The sequence below is a fragment of the Mytilus californianus genome, unplaced genomic scaffold (assembly GCF_021869535.1).
Source record: "Mytilus californianus isolate M0D057914Y unplaced genomic scaffold, xbMytCali1.0.p SCAF_4, whole genome shotgun sequence".
Lineage (NCBI taxonomy): Eukaryota > Metazoa > Mollusca > Bivalvia > Mytilida > Mytilidae > Mytilus > Mytilus californianus.
The window spans coordinates 65533535-65555622 of NW_026262690.1; the positions used below are offsets into that span (position 1 = coordinate 65533535).

The window sequence follows — 22088 nt, forward strand, 5'->3', positions numbered from 1 at the left end:
GCATTAATTTGAATCAAATATGATACATATATATCTATATATATATATATATATATATATATATATATATATATATATATATATGTCTGCCTATGTGTAGTGACAACTGTAAATTATACCTTGTCCATTGGATTTCTTATGATTAAGAAATACCAGGCGTTAGAATAATATTTATAAAGTGCCTAATGAATGTTTTGCAAAGTCTGCATGTTAAAGTATTACCATTTTAATTTCAACATTTACATTAAACTATAAAAATAACAAAGGTGAGACAGTTGATGTGTTTATGAATCTTTAAAGACCAAAATATTGCAAAACACTTGTCCTACCTCCATGACAAGTATGTTGTTGTCCCCGCAGATAAAGCCCCAAATAACATCGTTTTTGTGTGTAAATCACATTACCTAAACTGCTTGATAAATGAATTAGGTATTGACAATTCACTTGGGAACTCAACATTATACCCCACAACACTTACCACAAGAAAATCCTGGATAATCATAGGTCTGTTCTATGTTCCTTTGGAATTTCAACCAAAGATGAAGAACTGGATCTTCCATCACTGCATTGGATACATAAACTACATAAGTGTCCTTACAAACAACTTATATTGCTGGATCTTTCTTCCAAGTGCTCCACGAAACCTCTTTCTAAATTATTAACATCAATTTTATCAGCAATCAAAGCCGGGCTTCAAAGACATTGTGAAACTACCTATTCTAGAGATGGCGTGAATTGGACATGGATACTAAAAAATTCCAAAGATCTTTTAGAGTACAAACAATCTAAGACTCTTTCATCTTGCAATAGTATTAAAACATATGACTTTTCTACACTTTATACAAGTAATCCTCATTCCAAACTAAAAGACAAATTGAAAGAGTTGGTCCTGCTTTGTTTCATAAAAAAGAATGGCCAACATAGATACAAGTATCTTGTCTTATGGAGGGATAAATCCTACTTTGTAAAAATCACACTGATTCAAACAAAAAATTTCTGGAAACGGACATCATCAAGATGCTTGATTTCTTTATTGACAACATATTTGTTATGTTTTTCAACAAACAGTCGGCATTGCCATGGTAACCAACTGTGCCCCTCTGGCCGACTTGTTCCTTTATTCATATGAGGCTGACTTCATACAGGAACTTCTTAGGAAGGAAGAAAAAAAAATAAGTTAGCAGTATCCTTCAACTTTACTTTTCGCTATATAGATGATGTTCTCTCATTAAATAATTAAAAATTTGGTGACTATGTTGAATGCATCTATCCCATCGAACTTGAGATAAAGGATACAACAGATACAGTAAGTCTGCCTTATATCTTGACTTGAATCTAGAAATTGACAATGAGGGTAGGTTGAAAACAAAACTTTACGACAAATAAAGGCAACAATAGTACACTGCTGTTCAATAGTCATAAATCGATTAAGTGAAAACAAATCCGGGCCACAAACCAAAACCGAGGGAAACACATCAACTATAAGAGAAAAACAACGGAACAACAGAAACGCTCAACTGCAACAATCACAAACACCAACAAATACATAGAAACGAACAATTGCCATATTCATGACTTGGGTGCAGGATTATTTAAGAAAAAATGGTGGGTTGAACAATGACAAAAGATATGATTTCAGCTTCCCAATTGTGAACTTTCCATTTCTATGTAGCAACATTCCAGCAGCTCATGCATACGGACTATATATCTCCCAGTTCATACGATATTCCATGGCTTGTATTTCCTATCATGATTTCCTTGATAGAGGGTTGCTGCTCACAAGGAAGCTGTTAAACCAGGAGGTCCAAGTGATGAAGTTGAAATCATCCCTTCGTAAATTTTACGGACGCCATCACGAGTTGGTTGACTGTTATGCAATATCCGTTTCACAGATGAATGTGACCTACCGAATTAGACTTATTACCGGGTTTGTACTAACATGAGCAACACGACGGGTGCCACATGTAGAGCAGGATCTGCTTACCCGTCTGGAGCACCTGAGATCACCCTCCGTTTTGATGGGGTTTGTGTTGCCAGTCATTAGTTTTTCTATGATGTGTTTTGTACTGTTGTTTTCTTTTTTAGCCATGGTGTTATTAGTTTATTTTTAACTTATGAGTTTGATTGTTTCTTTGGTATCTTTCGCCTCTCTTTTATGACCATCTGATCATATAATTACTTAACTTTGAACCTTGAAAATTCTGAAATTTACGACATGCGAACAATCATTCATTGTACAAATACTGTGAGAGTTCAACATATTGTTTAATAAGGCTCTTCAAAAGACAGATAATTCTATTCTTATTCAGGAAGACAATTTGGTCTACTGCATCATATTAGAGTCTATTACGTAGTTTGTTTTTAATGAGTCCAGCAGATAAGAAAATAATCTTAGAAGGAACAAATGTACAAAACTCTACTTCAAACAGTCGTTTTGCAATAAGTGATAGTGATATTTTCTTGTTTCACCACGCCACCACTGACGAGAACTCTTGTTAGAATCTCGATTGTCCTACTTTCTTACATAGTTTTTAATTCAATTTTAGTTTTTCCCCTAATAATAATAAAATATTTGCCACAAGACTTTAAGCAAACAACAATCATTTAATTCAAACTCGACTTTCATATCTGTTGAGTTATGAGATTCACAAAGGAGGTCATTGAAGTTTTTTTACTGCAGTTTTAATGAACTGATTTTCTTGCTATCAACATTAAAGGTGATCACTTACTTTGCATGTTATGATTAAGGGAATATATCAAACAATATGAATTTACACTCGGTTGAAATATTGCTGAGACGGAAATGTCAAATACAATAAATTCCCGTATGAAATTTTCGCTCGAGGGCTCGCTGCCTTCCCCACTGAGGAGACATTGTCTAAATATCCATCTGGTGCCCGTTAATGTTATTTCATAACATGAGGCAAGGTAATTCTTTGCTGGTGTTACCTATTTGCAGATTCCTCGAAATCTTATCCCCTCTTGCAGTTAGATTTTCAAACTGTGTATGTTCTTGATGATGAGAATCGGTCATATGACCATGACTTGATTTCCATACTTCAGTTTTAATTAGACCATTTCCATACCTATTATACCTGGTATGTCAAAAATGATTTCTGTAGAGATTATTCGTTTGGATATATATGTCTTTCGGACATTCCGTATTTTGTTTACATCAGTTTCACAGTTCAGCAGTCTGTTAAAGATTTCAGAATCAATCTTTTTCATAATACTTTTACATGTCAGATGACTGTTCTGAGCTTAACCCAAGTGTTACCCAGTTTATCTAATTCTGCTACAAACTTATTTTTGCAAGATAGGGTCTCCCTAGCGGTGTTCAATATATGACTGTTTTAGGTGCGATGTTGTGCCATTCTCAACACATGACCTTACCATCTAAACCTTCGTTCTTTGATCTCTGTTGTATCTTGGCATTTTTTTTTTGTAAAAGAGGCACATGTTGACGATCTTGTCTTAATATGATGTTAGTTCTTCTAAATTATATTAGCAGCCAGTATGGAATTCCTTTATATTTTCAAGGTCGCGCGTCCGGCGTAACAAATTATAAGCCTGATATCTTTGATGGTTTTTTTTCCAGTTACCAAAACACCCAAGCTTTCTGAACAATACAGTTGGACAGATTTTACATTGCTGTTTGGTCTAAGACTGTACTGGTTGAAATTCCAGATTGGCTGTAGTCTTAGAAATGTTTCAAGTGCCTTGGCAACGTTTGCCTTCATATCTGCGCCACTGATAAGTCTTAAGGGAATACGAAACAGTAGCAAGGGAATACGATACAGTAATAAGGGCATACGATACAGTAGCAAGGGAATACGATACAGTAACAAAGGCATACGATACAGCAGTAAGGGCATGTAATAAGGCATCCGAAATTAACGCGTCGTTTGCACAACGTGGCTAATGATTAGTATCCAAAATTCGCGGAAAAAACTCCAACGTCATTAAATGCGTAGACTGGTACCCGGCCGTTATTGAAATTCTTGACATTATTAATATTTGTATATTCCGAAGGCATACTGGATATTTTACGGAGGGAACCAACCTATTAAATGCGGTTCTTATACATCCTTGGCTTTCAAATATTCGGCTTTGAGCGTTCCTGGTGAAGGTAAATCGAGAAAAGCGCCACGGACGCATGAAATTTATAAAGTGTTGTTTTCATTGTTACATGAATCTGAAAGAATTTGCAAAGGAAACCGAACATGTATATTGAAGAACCCGGGGGCATGATTCGAGACACATGAAGACTGTTGACTTTCTTTCATCAATAAATTACCAAATTGCCACTGCTGGTGAACGTTTCGACCCTGCGGGTGTCACCTGCCCACGAGTCAGCCCTTTAGTGTTGACATGAAATATCAATGATATAGTATTATCTCACAATTTTCTATTCCAATTTTGTTGAATTATTCGTTACACTATGTTTTTTTTTTCAACAAGACATTTATGGCCAACTTGTTTTTGTTCTTTTTTTCCCCTTCAACTTTCTATTTGATTTGCCCTTTAAACTGCTTTGATTCTAGCGCCGTTGATGTGTCTTATACAGACAAAACGTGTTTTTGGTGTTACGAATTGTGGTATCTTTGGTGAGTGTTTACACGCCCTTGGTCGATGTCATTGCTTGTGGCGTCCCCTAGTGTGTCACTAGTCCAATACACTTTTCTTTTCAACTTCTGATAAAAATGAAAATATGACATGTAATCAGAAGTCCTCGGTTATTGAATAAAAATTTATCCATCATATATGTTTTTCAGTCTATGTTTTTTTTACCGTAAACTTTAGAAATTTCATTGATATGTTAATTTTTCTGTAAATTTACTGTATATAAAATGTTAAATTATACGAAACACTTAAGGGTTTTTTTTTGGCCACCAGTTATAGATTACGTTAACCTTATTGGCACAGCTTTTCGGAATATTCGATTTTTAAAACTCTATAACTTCGTATTGATTTGGCACTATTTTAATTTGTGCGCAACTAAAGAGTCTTATGTAGACGAAACGCGCGTTTCAGTTGAGGACACAATTCTAAACCTGCTATCTTTGATGAGTAAAAGCGAAAAGGCGAAATCGCGTTTTTGACTGAGTTTTCACTCTTTAGTCTTCGCGTTTTCGCATAATAAAAAATCAAAGGCGAAAACGTGAAATGGACGTATCCGGCCACCATCAATACTCTAGTAAATTCAAACAGAGAAACATGTTATACTGCTATTACTCAGTATGCTTGGTCCACTCCCGTCATAGATTAAAAATTGTTTGTTCAAGGGAACATACACAATAAGACTATATGTTAGGTCAATCGACCACATATGTTAGGTCAATCGACCACATATGTTTGAAATACCTGTGTAAAGTTATCAATAATCGTATCACTATTCATATATTATCTCTGTGTAATGCTTATAATTAATTTTAATCAGTAAAAATCAGATGAAAAATGGAAACAGAAAATAATTCATAGCAGATCATAAATGTAATCAATGGATTAATCACATGCAAGAAGGCTATTAATTTTGTCTTTAAAACGACGAAGATGATGCATTCTGAAGTTAACTTTCCTTACAGTTCGATAACAACTTACTAGAATAGAATATATAACAAGTTGGATGAGTTTTTTATCATGGCATTTTCATTGCGGTGTATACATTCGAGTTTACGAATTCTTGACAAATTGGGAGTTGGACACATGGGAGTGAGAAGTTTTTACCTATATGCTCCCGAACCATTCCATCCACTGGCAGATACATATCCTCAGAAGAAAACAGCTGAGGAAGCAGTTCAAGTTATTCAGTCTGGTAAGTCGCTTTTAATCAATACCCGTTTCTATTATAATTAGACCGAAAGACAACATTTTGAGGTAATACTACTGTCCACTCTGGACCTTTGTTTCATTTTCACAAGAGTGTATAAAGTCTAAACCCTGTTTCCGTATTGTCTTTCACTTAAGTATTGTCAGCTGATTTATACATTATACAATATTTTTTAAATCTTCAAATTCACAGTTTTATAATTTTACACAGACCCCCATTTGTATGTGCTTCGAATTGGTTCCCATACGAAGAATTAAACTATCACAAAGTCAAGGTAAAATAATTTTACTGACCACTGTTTGACCTTTTGAGATCGATTTAATTTCGTTTTGCTAACCTAGACAGGCTGTATTGACACAATATTTTAATAATATTAGCTCTGTGCTGTTAAATTAAATTTCTTACCTTTTTATTTAAAGGTGAAATTCAAATAACACAACAGTGCCTCGGCTCCTTAAAATAAATCATAGAACAGATATTTTAAATCTGTATAGTATTGACAAAAAGTTAAATTGTACACGTATGAGTTTAGGACGAGTTCTTTCAACGCTAAGTTGTCTGCTCTCTAAAATTCAATATAAAAAAAATAAACGAATAAAACAAATACAGAATTTATAAAAAATAACAATGTTGATGATTTTGAAAGAAAACAATTCTATAAACATACAATATTCTTTAACTTGCTTTGTAACTGATTAAAATTCTAAAAATATCAGTTAAGAATGCAATTTGATGTTTACCAATGAACTCCGTTTTTTTGTATCCCATGCACTGGCAAATATATCAAGTTTCTGGCATTGATATTTAAATTGTCTTCTTTTTGGTCAAAAAGTGGAGCCGATCCTTCACCGATGTTTTTTTTTTTTTTTTTTTTTTTTTTATTGTTTTGTAACTTCTTTTCTTTGTGGAATAAGAATAGATTTGCAACGGTATTTTCTGCGTCGTTCAATCCGATACTGCGTTTGAAGAAATACGATTAAGTTTAAAATAAATTAGAAAAAAAAACTTAGGTCAACATAATGAATAAGGTCATACAAAATATATATTAAGTAAACAAATCATGCTTTACATTACGAATTTTGTCCAAAAAATAGGACAGTCAAAGACACTGTTTACATTGCTGCTAATCTCAAGCTTTTAGATCAGAGGGAATAATCATTTAATAAGTTTCTTTAACATAAACCCTCATGTCAATTGTATTAGGAGAAATTTGTGTTCCTGTATGTTATTAAAAACTAGTTTGTTTTTGATTGAAGTCGCAAAAAAACTAATTTAAGTTCCAAGAAAAAAATATTTCCTCCTTGACAAAAAATGAATAATCGGCGCCTAAGCTCCAATACATCTAGGCATTGTTGAATTCAGATGTTGATGATATCCTCAAACAAAGCATTACACGTAGCGTAATTTTCTTTTTTTGAAAAAAATAAAAAAGTCATGAACACATTTCAAGCAAATTATCCTGAAAACCATAAAATCATTTGAATAAAAATACTACAGGTACTTTCTTTTTTATTATTCAGGGCATAAAGTCTTCATCCATGGAGCTGCAGCTACTCCATTGCCATTAATTGAGGCTATGTGTGACCATGGAATGAACTCACGATTGAAGAATGTAGAGCTGATACATCTCCATACCGAGGGCGCAGGGAGATACAATAATCCCGAATTCCAAGGTTTAGGTTTTTTTCGAATTTCGACGTCTATATTTTAAGAGTGAATGGATAGAAACAAAAAACAGCACCTTAAAATAACAAGCTTACTACCAAAATAGGACATATATCAAAAGGAAAACCTGTGCCAATTTTTCCGCTTTTAAAGACCGAAAAGAGAAGCGAGAAACACACACAAGTTAGGTCTAATTCTCTTTTATTTCATTAAAAAAATCTTGAAACTTGACTCAAATTCACAGTATTAAAGTTTCACATTTATACTGACAACTTTCATTTTTTTTAAACTTTTCATTATGTATGCTTATACAGGGCTTAGACCTGTGTTGGATAGTTTTTTCCATTTTTTTATTAATTTTTCTAAACATGAATGAGAGGGACATTCCAAATCAAACAAACATTCTGTTACATCAGAGCTACATGCATATAATCATAGATTGTCTTTCCGCAACAAATAAATTCGTTTAAGGTCCGTACTTATATGTCTTTCGATTTAAATTTTACAATGTTTTATCAAAATTTTCCCAATTAATAAAGTGTATACAGATCTTGTCACCTCCCCTTTTCCCCGCCAGCTGTATACTTCAAGTTCGTTTCTTGTGTTTACAATAAGTCAGATTATATGTTCTTACTAATTTACAGGTAAGGATTAATAATTTATATGGCACTGCAGTTGGTTACTGGGATTGTAATAGTTTTAATGGGTATATGTACATTTCAGGAATATTTAGATCGAATTCACTCTTCCTTGCTGCTAATTCTCGTTCTGCAGTGAGTGAAGGTAGAGCTGACAGTACACCTATATTTCTCTATGAGATACCATTGTTATTTCGACTGAAGAAGATTGAGCTTGACGTAGCTTTGATATCAGTAACACCGCCAGATAAACATGGATTCTGTTCCTTAGGACCCAGTGTTGATTGTACCCGTGCTGCGATACAGAATGCCAAGTATATCATCGGTACTTAAAACATAGCTCATAAACATCTTTCGTTTCTCTTTAAAATTGTCAGTAACTATACAAAGAAAGCGGTGATTGCGTTAAAAAATAAACTAATCCAGATTATCATTGTACATCTGCACATAGATAAACATATATATTATGGTTATATCAAATTCTAAAAAAAAGTCCATGTGTTTAAATATTTATACAGTAAATATGCATACTGCTGTTCATAAATAAACACAAATGTTAATATCATACCATCAATTCAACCACAGTGCTTCATTCCTCCGAGTACAAGAGGACAACTTATTGCCGTGTTCACAAAATAATATTAATTAAACTTCCCTTCACTGCACTTTTATTAGCCTTTCATATTTTTTCTTTTTATAGGTGTCGCCAATAAACACCTACCGAGAACAATAGGAGACGGCATGATCCACCAGTCGCACTTAGATGCTATTGTAGACTGTGACTTCCTTATTCCAGAACTTTCCATAAGTAAACCGTCTCAAGAGGAGAAAAAGATCGGAAGGCTGATAGCAGATAATCTAGTAGAAGATGGCGCTACGCTACAAATGGGTATAAACTTTTCAAACACCAAACATTAGTGCAATATCCTTGAATAACTTTAAGTGTACCAACTTTAATGCACATTTCCACAATTAATGTCTCTTCGGTGATGCTCGAAGTCAGAATACTTGCAAGTCCAAAACCTAATATAAACCTTTGAAAAGCTGATAAATTTAAAATGGACCAAAAGTATAGATTAAACAAGAACCTGGAGTCAGAACTATGCATGAGGGAGAAACATTCCTTAATTTAAGATAATTTCATTTCAATAAAACAATATCCATATTTTCACGACATTACCGAAGAACATGCTACTGGACTGGTGATACTCTCGCGGACTAATAGTCCACCAGCAGAGGTATCGACCAAGTGGAAGTAATAGGATTAAAGGTGCCAATTTTACTGCACAAGATGCGCATTTTGACAATTTTTGTATGTGTCTTATGTTATGCTCGAGACCAAAATATTTGGAATTCAAAAACGTTGTATAAACGTCGAAGAGTTGATAAAACCAGAAAGAACCTAGTCAAACCAGAACAAGAAATCATACCTATGAAATAGGGAAAGACATAATAATAATAATATTTTGTATGATTTGATGAAGTTTGGTTTTAGATGGCACACTATTCTATGTACTTGGTATACGTTTTTTTTTAAATTGGAGCTTTTATAAAACAAAATAATTAGATGCAGGAAAGCTTCATGCGCAGCTACATGTGACAATCTATGAAAAAGACGCAATCAATCCATACAAATAAAAAACTGAAAAATATGGTAAACTTTTCGTATGTTATTATAGATATTAACTTAATCTCCTTTGCTATTAAGAAACATTCCTATTCAATAGATGTAAGTTATTCCATTGCTTCTATGTGTCGATCGACACGCGGATATTTATGTAATGCACTGTAAGACCAACATTTTTATTATGTTTTAGGTATTGGTTCTATACCAAACGCAGTTTTAGCGGAACTAAGGGATCATAAAGATTTAGGAGTACATTCAGAAATGTTTAGTGATGGTGTGGTAGACCTAGTAGAAAACGGGAATATAACAAATGCTCTGAAAAACGTACAAACGGGGAATATTATTAGCACATTTGCTATTGGAACCAAACGGTTGTACGAGTTCATGGACGACAATCCTTTTGTTGGTAAGATAATGAAAAATATATCTTTACGGATCACGGTATCTAGAGGAACCATAATGCTAACCGACGTAACTTGAACAATAACAATCATTTGATTTTGAATTGGTAAAGATTTTTTTTTTCGTATCTGTTTTTTTTTCTTTCATTTATCCTATCACTTGACTTTTAACAACAAATATAAGTTTACCAAGCTTCTGTAAATATGCAAAATGCATTCAGCTGGAACAGCAGAACGGTTTTCAAATCACTTTACTTTCTTTCGACCTTTGGATACAGCTGTATAAAAATAAGAAGATGTGGTATAATTGCCAATGGGATAACTCTCCACATGTGATCAAATGACGCAGAAGGTAACAAATATAGGTCACCGTGCGGCATTCAACAATTTGCAAATCCTATACCGCAAAGTAAGATATAAAAGGTCCTGAAATGACTAATGTAAAACAATTCAAACGAGAAAACTAATGGCATGATTTATGTAACATTTCATAGCAGACTTTTTACCGTAACAACTTTCGTTACCAAGCGATAGTTGTCTTTGAATAAATCCAACTTATTTTCTGTGCAAAATGATTCTGTTTAAGTCGTGGAAACATGGTTTATCTTTTAACAGAAATAAGTTTGAGTAGCTTTCGGTAATTGCCCGTTATCTTAGATCAGTACTTTGTGTCTTTTGTATGTTTGACAGTTGTTTCTTTTGTGCTACGTGCCTGAAAAGACATTTCCTACCGATTTTTACGGTTTTTCGTATGTTGTGCTGTAACACCACTGTCACAGGTTAGCGAGAGTGTTGCTTGTTCACAAACATGTTTTAGCCTACCACATTCTTTATGTGTCCGAACCAAGTCAGGACCTTGTTATTTAGTTGCTGTCGTTGGTTGCTGCATGTCATGTTTGTTTCTTGTTATTGTTTAAGCATAAAACAATCGTGGTTTTTTATTTAAATTTTTGCACATTTCGTCATGCCAGAGCTTTTATAGGTTATTATACGGTATTAGATTTGCTCATTTTTGAAGGACATGCAGTGGCCTATAGATGTTTACATCCTCGTTCGTTGGCCAATGGTTAAAAGTTGTCGCATTGGTAATAATACCCACATCCTTACATTTATATTATGCAATTGTGTTTTAAAACTTTATCTAAAGTGTGTAACTTTATTATAAATCTACCGAAATTTTATTCTATTCTAGTTCAAGACGTGCACGCAAAATTGTACGGGAAATTTCAGCTCTTGTGTACAAAAGATAGTGCGTCTTTTCTTTTACATATCATCTCACTGCGTCAGAGATTATAACTACGCAATTATCCGTTAGTTAAAATGAGACTGAAACGATTCATGGTCAGTTGAAGGGTATCCTAAAATTATCAGTTGGAGTTGTAGTCCAACAAGATGGAAGGCCTCTTTAATTCATTGGATAATCTGTATGTGAGGTCTTATAAAACAGCGATATGATTTCCTCTGTTTGTCTCAAATTGAATTATACATGTCCATGTTGCTACATAAAACATGTGAACACTATAACAGTTTATATTCAAGTTTCTTTCAGCTTTGTATAATGAATGAGTTTAAACTCACAAAAATACATATGGAGTATTCTATAAACTAATTCTTTATAAATATATATGATACAACTTACATTGAAATATTAATCTCACTGTACATACAAGGCGTTCTTCACTGACGGTCGTATAAAAAACTATAAAATTTAAATCAACAAAGTTCATTCTCCAACCATTCCAATACAATACAAACGGCAATTATCACCAAATGTGAACACATCATGTTTTACAAATAAAATATCATAATGAAAAGTTTTTTTAAAACGAGAATTGATATACTATACTGTTATCAAATATTTATAAATTCAAACTATGAAAGTACTTTAAATTATTAATTTCAGAAATGTGTGATGTTTCTTTCACAAATAGTACGGCAGTAATTTGTCAGAACCCTAAAGTGACCGCCATTAACTCGTGTATAGAGGTGGACTTAGGTGGACAAGTCTGCGCTGACTCGATAGGAGAAAGGATATACTCCGGTTTTGGTGGACAGATTGATTTTATCAGTGGAGCTGCATTATCCTTAGACGGTAGAGGAAAGCCTATTATTGCCATGACATCTAGCACCAAGAGAGGAGAGAGTAAAATTGTTAATATGCTGAAAACTGGTAAATATTTTTGTAACTATGAAATTAGAACTGTTATAAGACAGTATAACATAAGTACCGAACTCCAAAGCAAATTCAAATAAGGGGAAGTCCATAACTGACATAACTAGACTTATCAACCAACGCAACGAATGGAAAAGTCAGTTTATGACAGTCCTAAAGAGTAGTTAAGAGGAATACGAACTGTAGGACAAGGTATGAAGAAGACATACTTGAATTATTTGTATTTTTAATTGCAAGCGCAGGGGTGTATATGCGCTTAACATAGTTGTCGAACATTGAATTATCTATCTATTATTGGAACATAATTTAAGTTCAAGTAACAAGAGCAACACAGTTGGTTACCGTATTATTTCACGTCGTCTGATTGATAAAAAAAAGTCCTTCAAACATAATTTTTTTTTTAAAAGTAATATTCATAATTCTGTCCAAGCGAAGCCCGTTTCCGTATAAGCATTATCAGGTAATCAAGACTGAGCAAAACTTTCCACAAGGATGTTACCCCCCTTTTTTAAATAACATTGCCTATAAACTGGAATCATGCTTTCACCGAGGCAGTCAATATAGGGTAGCTTTGCCTTCGAGGACCAGCATCGTCATAGACCAATTGCAGTGGTAGTGAAAATATGTAACCAATAACCTTTGGCGCGGCAGGTGTTCTGAAATTGTCCTTTTTGCATTAACTGGGGCAGATCCAGAACCTCCTTTTCTCCGGAATCATGGAGAGCACTGACAGGTCCAACACTAACGATTACAGGGGTGATGTTCAGAGGCAGGAGTTAAACTTCAAGGTATCACAACTTATAAGCATGCATTATAAACATATAAAACTTTAATAAATATAATGTGCATTAGGCTAAATATGTAGGAAATATCCGTTTATAATGATGTTTTTCTGATTCAGTGTTAAAAATAATTGGATAGTATTTTAAGGAAACCAAATAAGCAAAGTGTGTGTTGTGTTATATTTACCTATATAGTTATGACACTCTTATGTTATTATGACCGTTTTTATCATAATTATAACGGATTAAAATATTTTTACATTACACATGTCAACTTGAAAACAAATTATTAGATTCCAACTTGAATTTACCCACCGCTTTAAAATGGGTTAACTGGTCTTAAAACTTCTGTTGTCTATGATTCACGTATATTTCTCCATTACTCATATACACGTACGAAAAAATTTGGGAAGAATTTAGAGCTAGGCGTATATTAGAGACATCTATCTACATTTGAAGACAATATCCACTATCATGATTAATGTCTTGATAGATTTATGATCATTAATATTTTTTATTCAAAAAGTGTGTGTGTGGAGGGGGGACTGTAATCAGTAACAGTATAATACCATATATAATTTACAAATCACTGAAGAGACATTAATTGTCGAAATCCGGATATGGTGTACTAATTTTTGCACCTTTTGCTTGCGGTATATCATCCTTTCCGCAAGTTTATTGTTTTCTGTTTGGTATTAAATTAATAGTTAAGATCCATTTTGTTACATCTGGTGAATCGTTTATTTGGCAATCGCCAATGGCAGTCAGTAGGGTTTAAGAACACCCGTTGTTCGACCTGCTAGTCAAATGCGTTTTGTTAAAATATACTTTTTCACTTTTTTTGGTCTTTTGGAAAATGTTGTTTGTGCTGTATTTAGACCCCTCTACCAAGAAATTTGTTTTGCATGCACACATATAAGAATTGCGGTTCTTATCCAACGCAATCATAGGTTTGAACGTTGTTTTCAATTTAGACTTGTTTATATTTTATTTTGTTTGGGCTTGTATTATATTTGCCTTCGGGTTTATATGATCCGTTCATCCTATTTCGACTCTTCAAAATTCAAGAGTCTATCCTAAATTGAGGTAAATTATATGGCCTTCCAAATACAGTTTCCATTCCTAACATCACCGAAGAGACATTAATTGTCGAAATCCGGATATGGTGTACTAATTTTTGCACCTTTTGCTTGCGGTATACCATCCTTTCCGCAAGTTTATTGTTTTCTGTTTGGTATTAAATTAATAGTTAAGATCCATTTTGTTACATCTGGTGAATCGTTTATTTGGCAGTCGCCAATGGCAGTCAGTAGGGTTTAAGAACATCCGTTGTTCGACCTGCTAGTCAAAAGCGTTTTGTTAAAATATACTTTTTCACTTTTTTTGGTCTTTTGGAAAATGTTGTTTGTGCTGTATTTAGACCCCTCTACAAAGAAATTTGTTTTGCATGCACACGTCTAAGAATTGCGGTTCTTATCAAACGCAATCATAGGTTTGAACGTTGTTTTCAATTTAGACTTGTTTATAATTTACAAGTCTGTACAGTCAAAGAAATGACCAAAAAGGTATTTTAAAAACACTATAAAAAAGAATAATTGATTTTTTATAAAAAATTTATAGGGGATAAGATGCTTATTTCTTATGTATCTAAAATGACTTTCATCTATTAAGTATTTACAATTTTGTATTCCATTCAAGGTAGTGGTGTTGTTACAACAAGAGCGCATGTCCATTATATTGTGACGGAATATGGTATAGCCTATTTGTTTGGTAAGAACTTGCGACAACGAGCATTTGAATTAATCAAAATAGCACATCCTGAACACAGAGAAAGATTAGAAAAGGAGGCATATGAAAGAATGAGGTGTATGCCTTCGCCATATTAAGTTATTTTATTGCACACTCAAAAACCCGATGTTTGAAACACTAATTTAACAAAAACTATTTGGCATTAAAAGGTAATATGCAAGTGATTTAGTTCAAAATATTAGACGGATATTTAATTCGAATTTACTGAAAACTCGTCTTTACATGAGATGCATGATCTATTTCTCTGTAATAAAAAAACAATGCATTATTCTCTGCAAAATGGGAATGCTTGTTTGGTTTACATAAGAAAAGGCGCAATTCATAAAGTTAGCATGCTGTTATCATTAAGTATTTGTTATAATCTATTTCCGAATGTACTTACTGTACATTTAGATTTTAAAGTACAGTTTTATTGTACATCTCTGTCTAATGTACCATCTTATGTAACTGGCTTGAATAAAGTAACATTGTTTTGTATTGAATCTATCTCGTTTTATTTTTGGCTAATTGCGCACACCTGTTGGGATAGATGCAACAACATAAAAAAAACTACTTACCCTATAGCTTTTTCTACATTTTTGACATACATACAGTTTAAATGACTACAGAAGTAGTAAAGCACTATTAAGAGCACATGTGTTCATTAAATAATTTTTAATTAAAGAAAAGATGATTTAATGCACCTTTATGATTCTAATGCACCATTATGATTTTAATGCAACTTTATAATCGATCCATTGTATTTCATAGCTCATTTAGAGTTTTTTAAAGATACATGTACTCACCTGACCTTCCAGGGCAGTGTCGTCTTGTTAGTCCCTTGGTCTATTCATTGATTTTTTTTAAATGTGTAAAACACTTAACCATTTGGCCCCCAATCATATGTGTCTAGTTTGAACAGTTTACAGTCTATACAGTAAAAGAAATGACCAAAAAGGTATTTTAAAAACACTATAAAAAAGAATAATTGATTTTTTATAAAAGATTTATAGGGGATTAGATGCTTATTTCTTATGTATCTAAACTGACTTTTATCTATTAAATATTTACTTACATTAGTTGTATCTTTAAAAATCTCTAAATGAGTTATGAAATACAATGGATTCGATTATAAAGTTGCATTAAAATCATAAAGGTGCATTAGAGTCATAAAGGTGCATTAACATCACCTTTTCTTTAAATTAAAAATGTATTTGATGAACAAACGACCCAGTTCGCACCACCAAATGAATGTCCCTCTGGTAACTTTCGCCTCTCTTTTGAAACAAGTTTTCGAGTGTTCCGGCCAACCAAACAACATGGCTGATGTTACAAAGTTACAAATAATTAAAAAAAGTGGTGTTTTTTTTTAATTCACAATGAAGATGTAAATACAAATATATAGAGAAATTTCTACTCTTTATTTCTCGATATTATACGTAGGACATACATGTGAGTTATGTGACTGATATCCATAGCAGATCACAGCCGCTTTGAAGTATATGATACACTACTTTGCGTACATATATCAGTAGTAGACTTTAAACATCTTTTTAAAAACAATCTTCACTCTCAACTTACATTAGTTGTAAACAATTAAGATTATTACCAATGAGAACTCAAAACTGTAAAAAAGTGAAAAAAGGAGATCACACAAAACATCAAGATTCAACCAAGTGTATGGAATCGTCTGCAATATGAAGATTTCAATTTTGTATAATACGACCCAGTTCGCACCACCAAATTAAGTGCAGAGAAGTGTGCCATTACACAATCGAAGTCTTATCAATATATCGACGTCACCTTTTCCAATAAGAATAATGAAATTGTCTGATGTAAATAAACTCAAGTCTGAACATTTTGTTCACCAGTCTACAAAAGACTCATCAATGACGCTCGAACCAAAAATGTTAAAAGACCAAATAAAGTAAGAGGTTGAAGAGTATTGAGGACAAAAACTTCTGAAAGGTTTTACCAAATACAGCAAGGGTTATCTATTCCTATGTTAGAAAATCCTTAGTATTTCGAAAAATTTAAGTTAAATTTACAGTTAGTTTATAAAATTTGATCATATCAATGATAATTCATGTCAACACAGAAGTGCTGACTAAAGGGAGAAAACCTCCACCAGCAGTGGCATCGACCCAGTGGTTGTAAATAAACTCATCATAGATACCGACTTAAAATCTTGTACGCAAGACGCGAGTTTCGTCTAAAAAGACTCATCAGTTACGCTCGAACCAAAAAAACTTAGAAGGCAAAATAAAATGCGAAGTTTAAGAGCATTGAGGACACACATTTCTGAACGGTTTTGGCAAATACAGCTAAATGACAGACTTCAAACACCTTTTTTACAAACAATCTTAACTCTCAACTTGCATTGATTGTAAACGATTAAAATTATCACCTATAAGAACTCAAAATTGACAAGTTTTTTTATCATTCGACTGCAGATCGAGAGGTCCCCGGTTCGAACCCGCGTGCTTCCTTTTTTACTACTCAACAAATATTTTTTTGATTTATTGGGTGAGAAAAAACTACCCGATTTTGCATGTTAAAACTTGGCATCATACTAATACATGAAGTTTGCACTTCTCATATTTAAAATCTTGAGGAAAATGAACGAGAACCCATACAACGGCAGCAAAAACTTGGGGAGTTGTGAATATTATCTCCTAAGCCCCCAGTGAGGATCGAACTCACGACCCCTGGTTTACAAGACCAGTGCTCTAACCACTGAGCTATGGAGGCTCTTGCTTCAGATTTGTGAAATTTCAACTCATAAAGCTAGGCCCTTTTTGCTCCAAGTGAAAAAAGAAATCTTACAAAACATCAAAATTCAACCAAGTGTATGGAATCATCTGCAATATTGGGATTTCAATTTCTTTTAATACGACCCAGTTCGCACCACCACATTGAGGGTGGAGAAGTTTGTCATTATACAATCGAAGTCTTATCAATATGTCCACGTCACCTTTTCCAATTAGATCAATGAAATTGTCTGATATAAATGACTGACTTGAAACATCTATTTGACAAACAATCTTAACTCTCAACTTGCATTGGTTGTAACAATTGAGGTTATCACCTATAAGAACCCAAAATTGGTAAAAGTTTTTCATCTGGGGGTATAGCTCAGTGGTAGAGCATTCGACTGCAGATCGAGAGGTCCCCGGTTCGAACCCGGGTGCCCCCTTTTTTACTACTCAACAAATATTTTTTGGATTTACTGGATGAGAAAAAACGAAAGTCATCCTATCCTTCAACTTAATGACATGTTTCAATGAGACAGTGCAGATCCGTACGCGAAGAAATCAATTGGAAAAGGCCAACTCTTTATGTCATTCCGGAAACAAAAAGATTGCGTTGGAAAATATTTAACAATACAGACTGAGTATTCAACATGTCACGCCTGATAACCTGCCGTCTTCTCGGTAAATGTACTTCGCTCAACTACCCGATTTTGCATGTTAAAACTTGGCATCATACTGTTACATGAAGTTTGCACTTCTCATATTTAAAATCTTGAGGAAAATGAACGAGAACCCATACAACGGCAGCAAAAACTTGGGGAGTTGTGAATATTATCTCCTAAGCCCCCAGTGAGGATCGAACTCACGACCCCTGGTTTACAAGACCAGTGCTCTAACCACTGAGCTATGGAGGCTCTTGCTTCAGATTTGTGAAATTTCAACTCATAAAGCTAGGCCCTTTTTGCTCCAAGTGAAAAAAGAAATCTTACAAAACATCAAAATTCAACCAAGTGTATGGAATCGTCTGCAATATTGGGATTTCAATTTCTTTTAATACGACCCAGTTCGCACCACCACATTGAGGGTGGAGAAGTTTGTCATTATACAATCGAAGTCTTATCAATATGTCCACGTCACCTTTTCCAATTAGATCAATGAAATTGTCTGATATAAATGACTGACTTGAAACATCTATTTGACAAACAATCTTAACTCTCAACTTGCATTGGTTGTAACAATTGAGGTTATCACCTATAAGAACCCAAAATTGGTAAAAGTTTTTCATCTGGGGGTATAGCTCAGTGGTAGAGCATTCGACTGCAGATCGAGAGGTCCCCGGTTCGAACCCGGGTGCCCCCTTTTTTACTACTCAACAAATATTTTTTGGATTTACTGGATGAGAAAAAACGAAAGTCATCCTATCCTTCAACTTAATGACATGTTTCAATGAGACAGTGCAGATCCGTACGCGAAGAAATCAATTGGAAAAGGCCAACTCTTTATGTCATTCCGGAAACAAAAAGATTGCGTTGTGTAGTAACTTTGGATTTACACATATAAAATGAAACACATTTATAGTACTGATAATCTATTGAAATATAACATGTTGATAGTAGTACAGTTAGAATGCAGAATGAATCAAAACCGTGAGAAAGCTTCCTATTAACTATTTAACTTTAACCAGATGTATATAGAAAATATCTAACACTGATAACATGGATAATGTAAACATTGATCTGAGAACTGAGAATTAATGTGTCTGTGATCTGTCATAGATAATTACTTAAACAGATTAAAGATAATGACTTTACTACACATCTCCACCCTTAGATTCTTAATCAATTAAAAACAATTTCACGGTTAAATTAATGTCTTTCTTGAATGTAAATAAAACTGTTCTTTACATTGTAAAAACAAATGAAAAATGTCAGATCACTTAATTAATGTTTTTTAGAAAACTGAAGTAGTCCGTTCTTGAGAAATTATGCAATTAAAAAGAACTAGAAAAATGTTCGCAAATCTTCTCCATCATCCTAATGAATTGAAGCACTAAAATACTTCGTTAATGATTGAACGGATTATTATGCCGTTTTACACACCAACCATTTATTTATGCACATAGTCCTTTAAGTATGCTGGTTGTTTTCTGGCTCTTGTCGGATATCGAGGCGTAATCGGATCAGCTGTTTTGCCAGGCTCTGAATCTTCGTTTATTGTCGGATTTGGCATACCTTGGTCTTGTTGCTCTGTAGATAACGGTGGTATAGTAATCTCAGGCTCATGTATACTTTTGTCTGTGACACTTGTCTCTATGTTGTCACCTGTGTCAGTATCTCGACATTCGGAACTTCTAATTCTGAGATGATCAACATGCCTACGTATTATCCGTCCATCGGAAAGTTCTATTTTGAATGACAACGGTCCTGTCTGATTTACCACGGTTCCTTTAATCCATTTCAGTTTGGAGTTTACAACGAAATTCCTCGCGAATACAAGTTCTCCTACTTTGATTGTCCTGTGTTTAGCTGTTTCATCGTGGTACTTTTTCTGTTTGAATTGTTTTTCAACCACTTTTTCCTCAATGTTGGGAAATACGAGATTTAATCTTGACTGTAACCGTCTTTTCATTAGTAGTTCAGACGGTGCTATTCCTGTTGTTGTTTGTGGTGTCCTCCGATAGTTGAATAGGAAACTATTGAGTTTGTCTTGAATTGTTCCTGATTTAATCTTCTTCATTCCTTCTTTAAAAGTTTGAACAGCCCGTTCTGCACATCCATTACTTGCAGGATGCCACGGCGCGGTTGTTCTGTGTTTAATACCGTTCACTCGGATGAACTCTGCAAATTCCCTGCTAGTGAAAGCGGTTCCGTTATCTGTTATGATCAAGTCGCATAAGCCATGAGTAGCGAACGTTTGTTTAAGTTTATCAACTGTAGCTTCGCTTGTAGATGAGTTCATCATATGTATGTCAATCCATTTGGAATAGGCATCCACGATGACTAGAAACATTTTATTCATGAATGGTCCTGCAAAATCTAAATGAAGTCTAGACCACGGACGGTTAGGATACTCCCACGGGTGTAACGGTGCCTCGGCCGGCAATTTTCTACTTTCTTGACAACTTTGACAATTGATAACGGTTTTTTCCAAATCACTGTCAAGTCCTGGCCACCAGATATAACTCCTTGCTAACTGTTTCATGCGTGTTATACCCGGATGTCCCTGGTGAAGCTCTGTTAACATGGAATCACGTCCTTGTTTAGGAATGACCACTCTTCCTCCCCATAATATGCAGCCGTCATGAGCGCTCAACTCGTTTTTACGGGTAAAATACGGCTGTATCTCCTCGTTCTGACTTTTACTAGGCCATCCATTCAATATGCACCTTAGTACGACTGACAATACGGTGTCCTTGTGCGTCCATTTCTTGATTAATTTCGCGTTCACTGGTGTGTTATCCAAATGTTCAATCAATAGTATTGTGTCTCCTGGAACGGGTGTTTTTGACTCCTTGGTTTTTAACGGTAGTCTGCTGAGTCCATCGGCGTTCCCGTTCTTACTCCCTTCTCGGTAAACCATGGTATACTCATACGCACTAAGAGTTAACGCCCATCTTTGAATGCGTGAAGCTGCCATTGTGGGTACGGCTTTATCCTCACGAAATAACCCTATGATCGGTTTATGGTCTGTTAATATTGTCACTGGGTTTCCATACAAATACTGATGGAATTTCTTAATTCCAAAAATTATTGCCAAGCTTTCTTTCTCCAGCACGGAATAATTTTTTTCGGCAGAGGTCAGAGTTCTCGATGTAAACGCTATCGGTTGATCTCCATGTTCTGTCTTGTGGCTAAGCACTGCACCTACACCATAAGTTGAAGCATCACAAGCTAGTATGAGCTCTTTCTTTGGATCAAAGTGAATTAACACTTTGGATGAAGTTAACAATGTTTTTGATTCCGCAAACGCTTTCTCTTGTTCCTCTTTCCACTCCCAAGTGATATTCTTTTGGAGTAACTTGTGTAATGGTTGAAGCAAAGTTGACAAATTTGGTAGAAACCGATTGTAATAATTCAACATACCTAAGTAGGCCTTCAGTTCCGTTACGTTGGTCGGACGAGGGGCTTCGGTTATTGCCTTGACTTTACTTTCCACTGGAAAAATACCTTGTTTGTTGATTTTAAATCCAAGATAAATAACTTCCGGCGCTAAAAATGTACACTTTTGTTTATTCAATCTTACACCTGCCTTCTGGAAACGGCTGAGCACTTCATGTAATGTTTTCAAATGTTCGTTCCTGTCCTTACCGGTGATCAAAATATCATCCACGCGGACAAGTACATTAGTAATGCCCTGTATAATGTTCTCTAATGTTCGTTGAAAAATTCCGGCACTAGAAGAAACTCCAAATGGTAGACGGTGATATTGAAA

At 34.4% G+C, this 22088-nt stretch overlaps 1 protein-coding gene and 4 non-coding genes across 5 annotated transcripts; 3 read left to right on the plus strand and 2 right to left on the minus strand.

Annotated features, from left to right (window-relative positions):
- The first annotated feature begins 5625 nt into the window (after positions 1–5625).
- LOC127738360 (4-hydroxybutyrate coenzyme A transferase-like) lies at positions 5626–15381 on the plus strand. The gene is made up of 7 exons (XM_052249568.1): positions 5626–5815; positions 7351–7503; positions 8219–8458; positions 8834–9022; positions 9951–10166; positions 12065–12331; positions 14815–15381. Exons 1-7 carry the CDS (start codon positions 5641–5643, stop codon positions 15000–15002), a joined length of 1428 nt encoding a protein of 475 aa, XP_052105528.1. The 5' UTR covers positions 5626–5640; the 3' UTR covers positions 15003–15381.
- Positions 15382–17582: 2201 nt separating this feature from the next.
- Positions 17583–17655, minus strand: Trnat-ugu (transfer RNA threonine (anticodon UGU)). The gene has a single exon. It is a non-coding gene; the product is annotated as a tRNA-Thr (tRNA).
- A 373-nt stretch (positions 17656–18028) lies between these two features.
- On the plus strand, positions 18029–18100 carry Trnac-gca (transfer RNA cysteine (anticodon GCA)). The gene has a single exon. It is a non-coding gene; the product is annotated as a tRNA-Cys (tRNA).
- A 398-nt stretch (positions 18101–18498) lies between these two features.
- On the minus strand, positions 18499–18571 carry Trnat-ugu (transfer RNA threonine (anticodon UGU)). The gene has a single exon. It is a non-coding gene; the product is annotated as a tRNA-Thr (tRNA).
- Positions 18572–18944: 373 nt separating this feature from the next.
- Trnac-gca (transfer RNA cysteine (anticodon GCA)) lies at positions 18945–19016 on the plus strand. Its single transcript has one exon. It is a non-coding gene; the product is annotated as a tRNA-Cys (tRNA).
- Positions 19017–22088: the final 3072 nt, after the last annotated feature.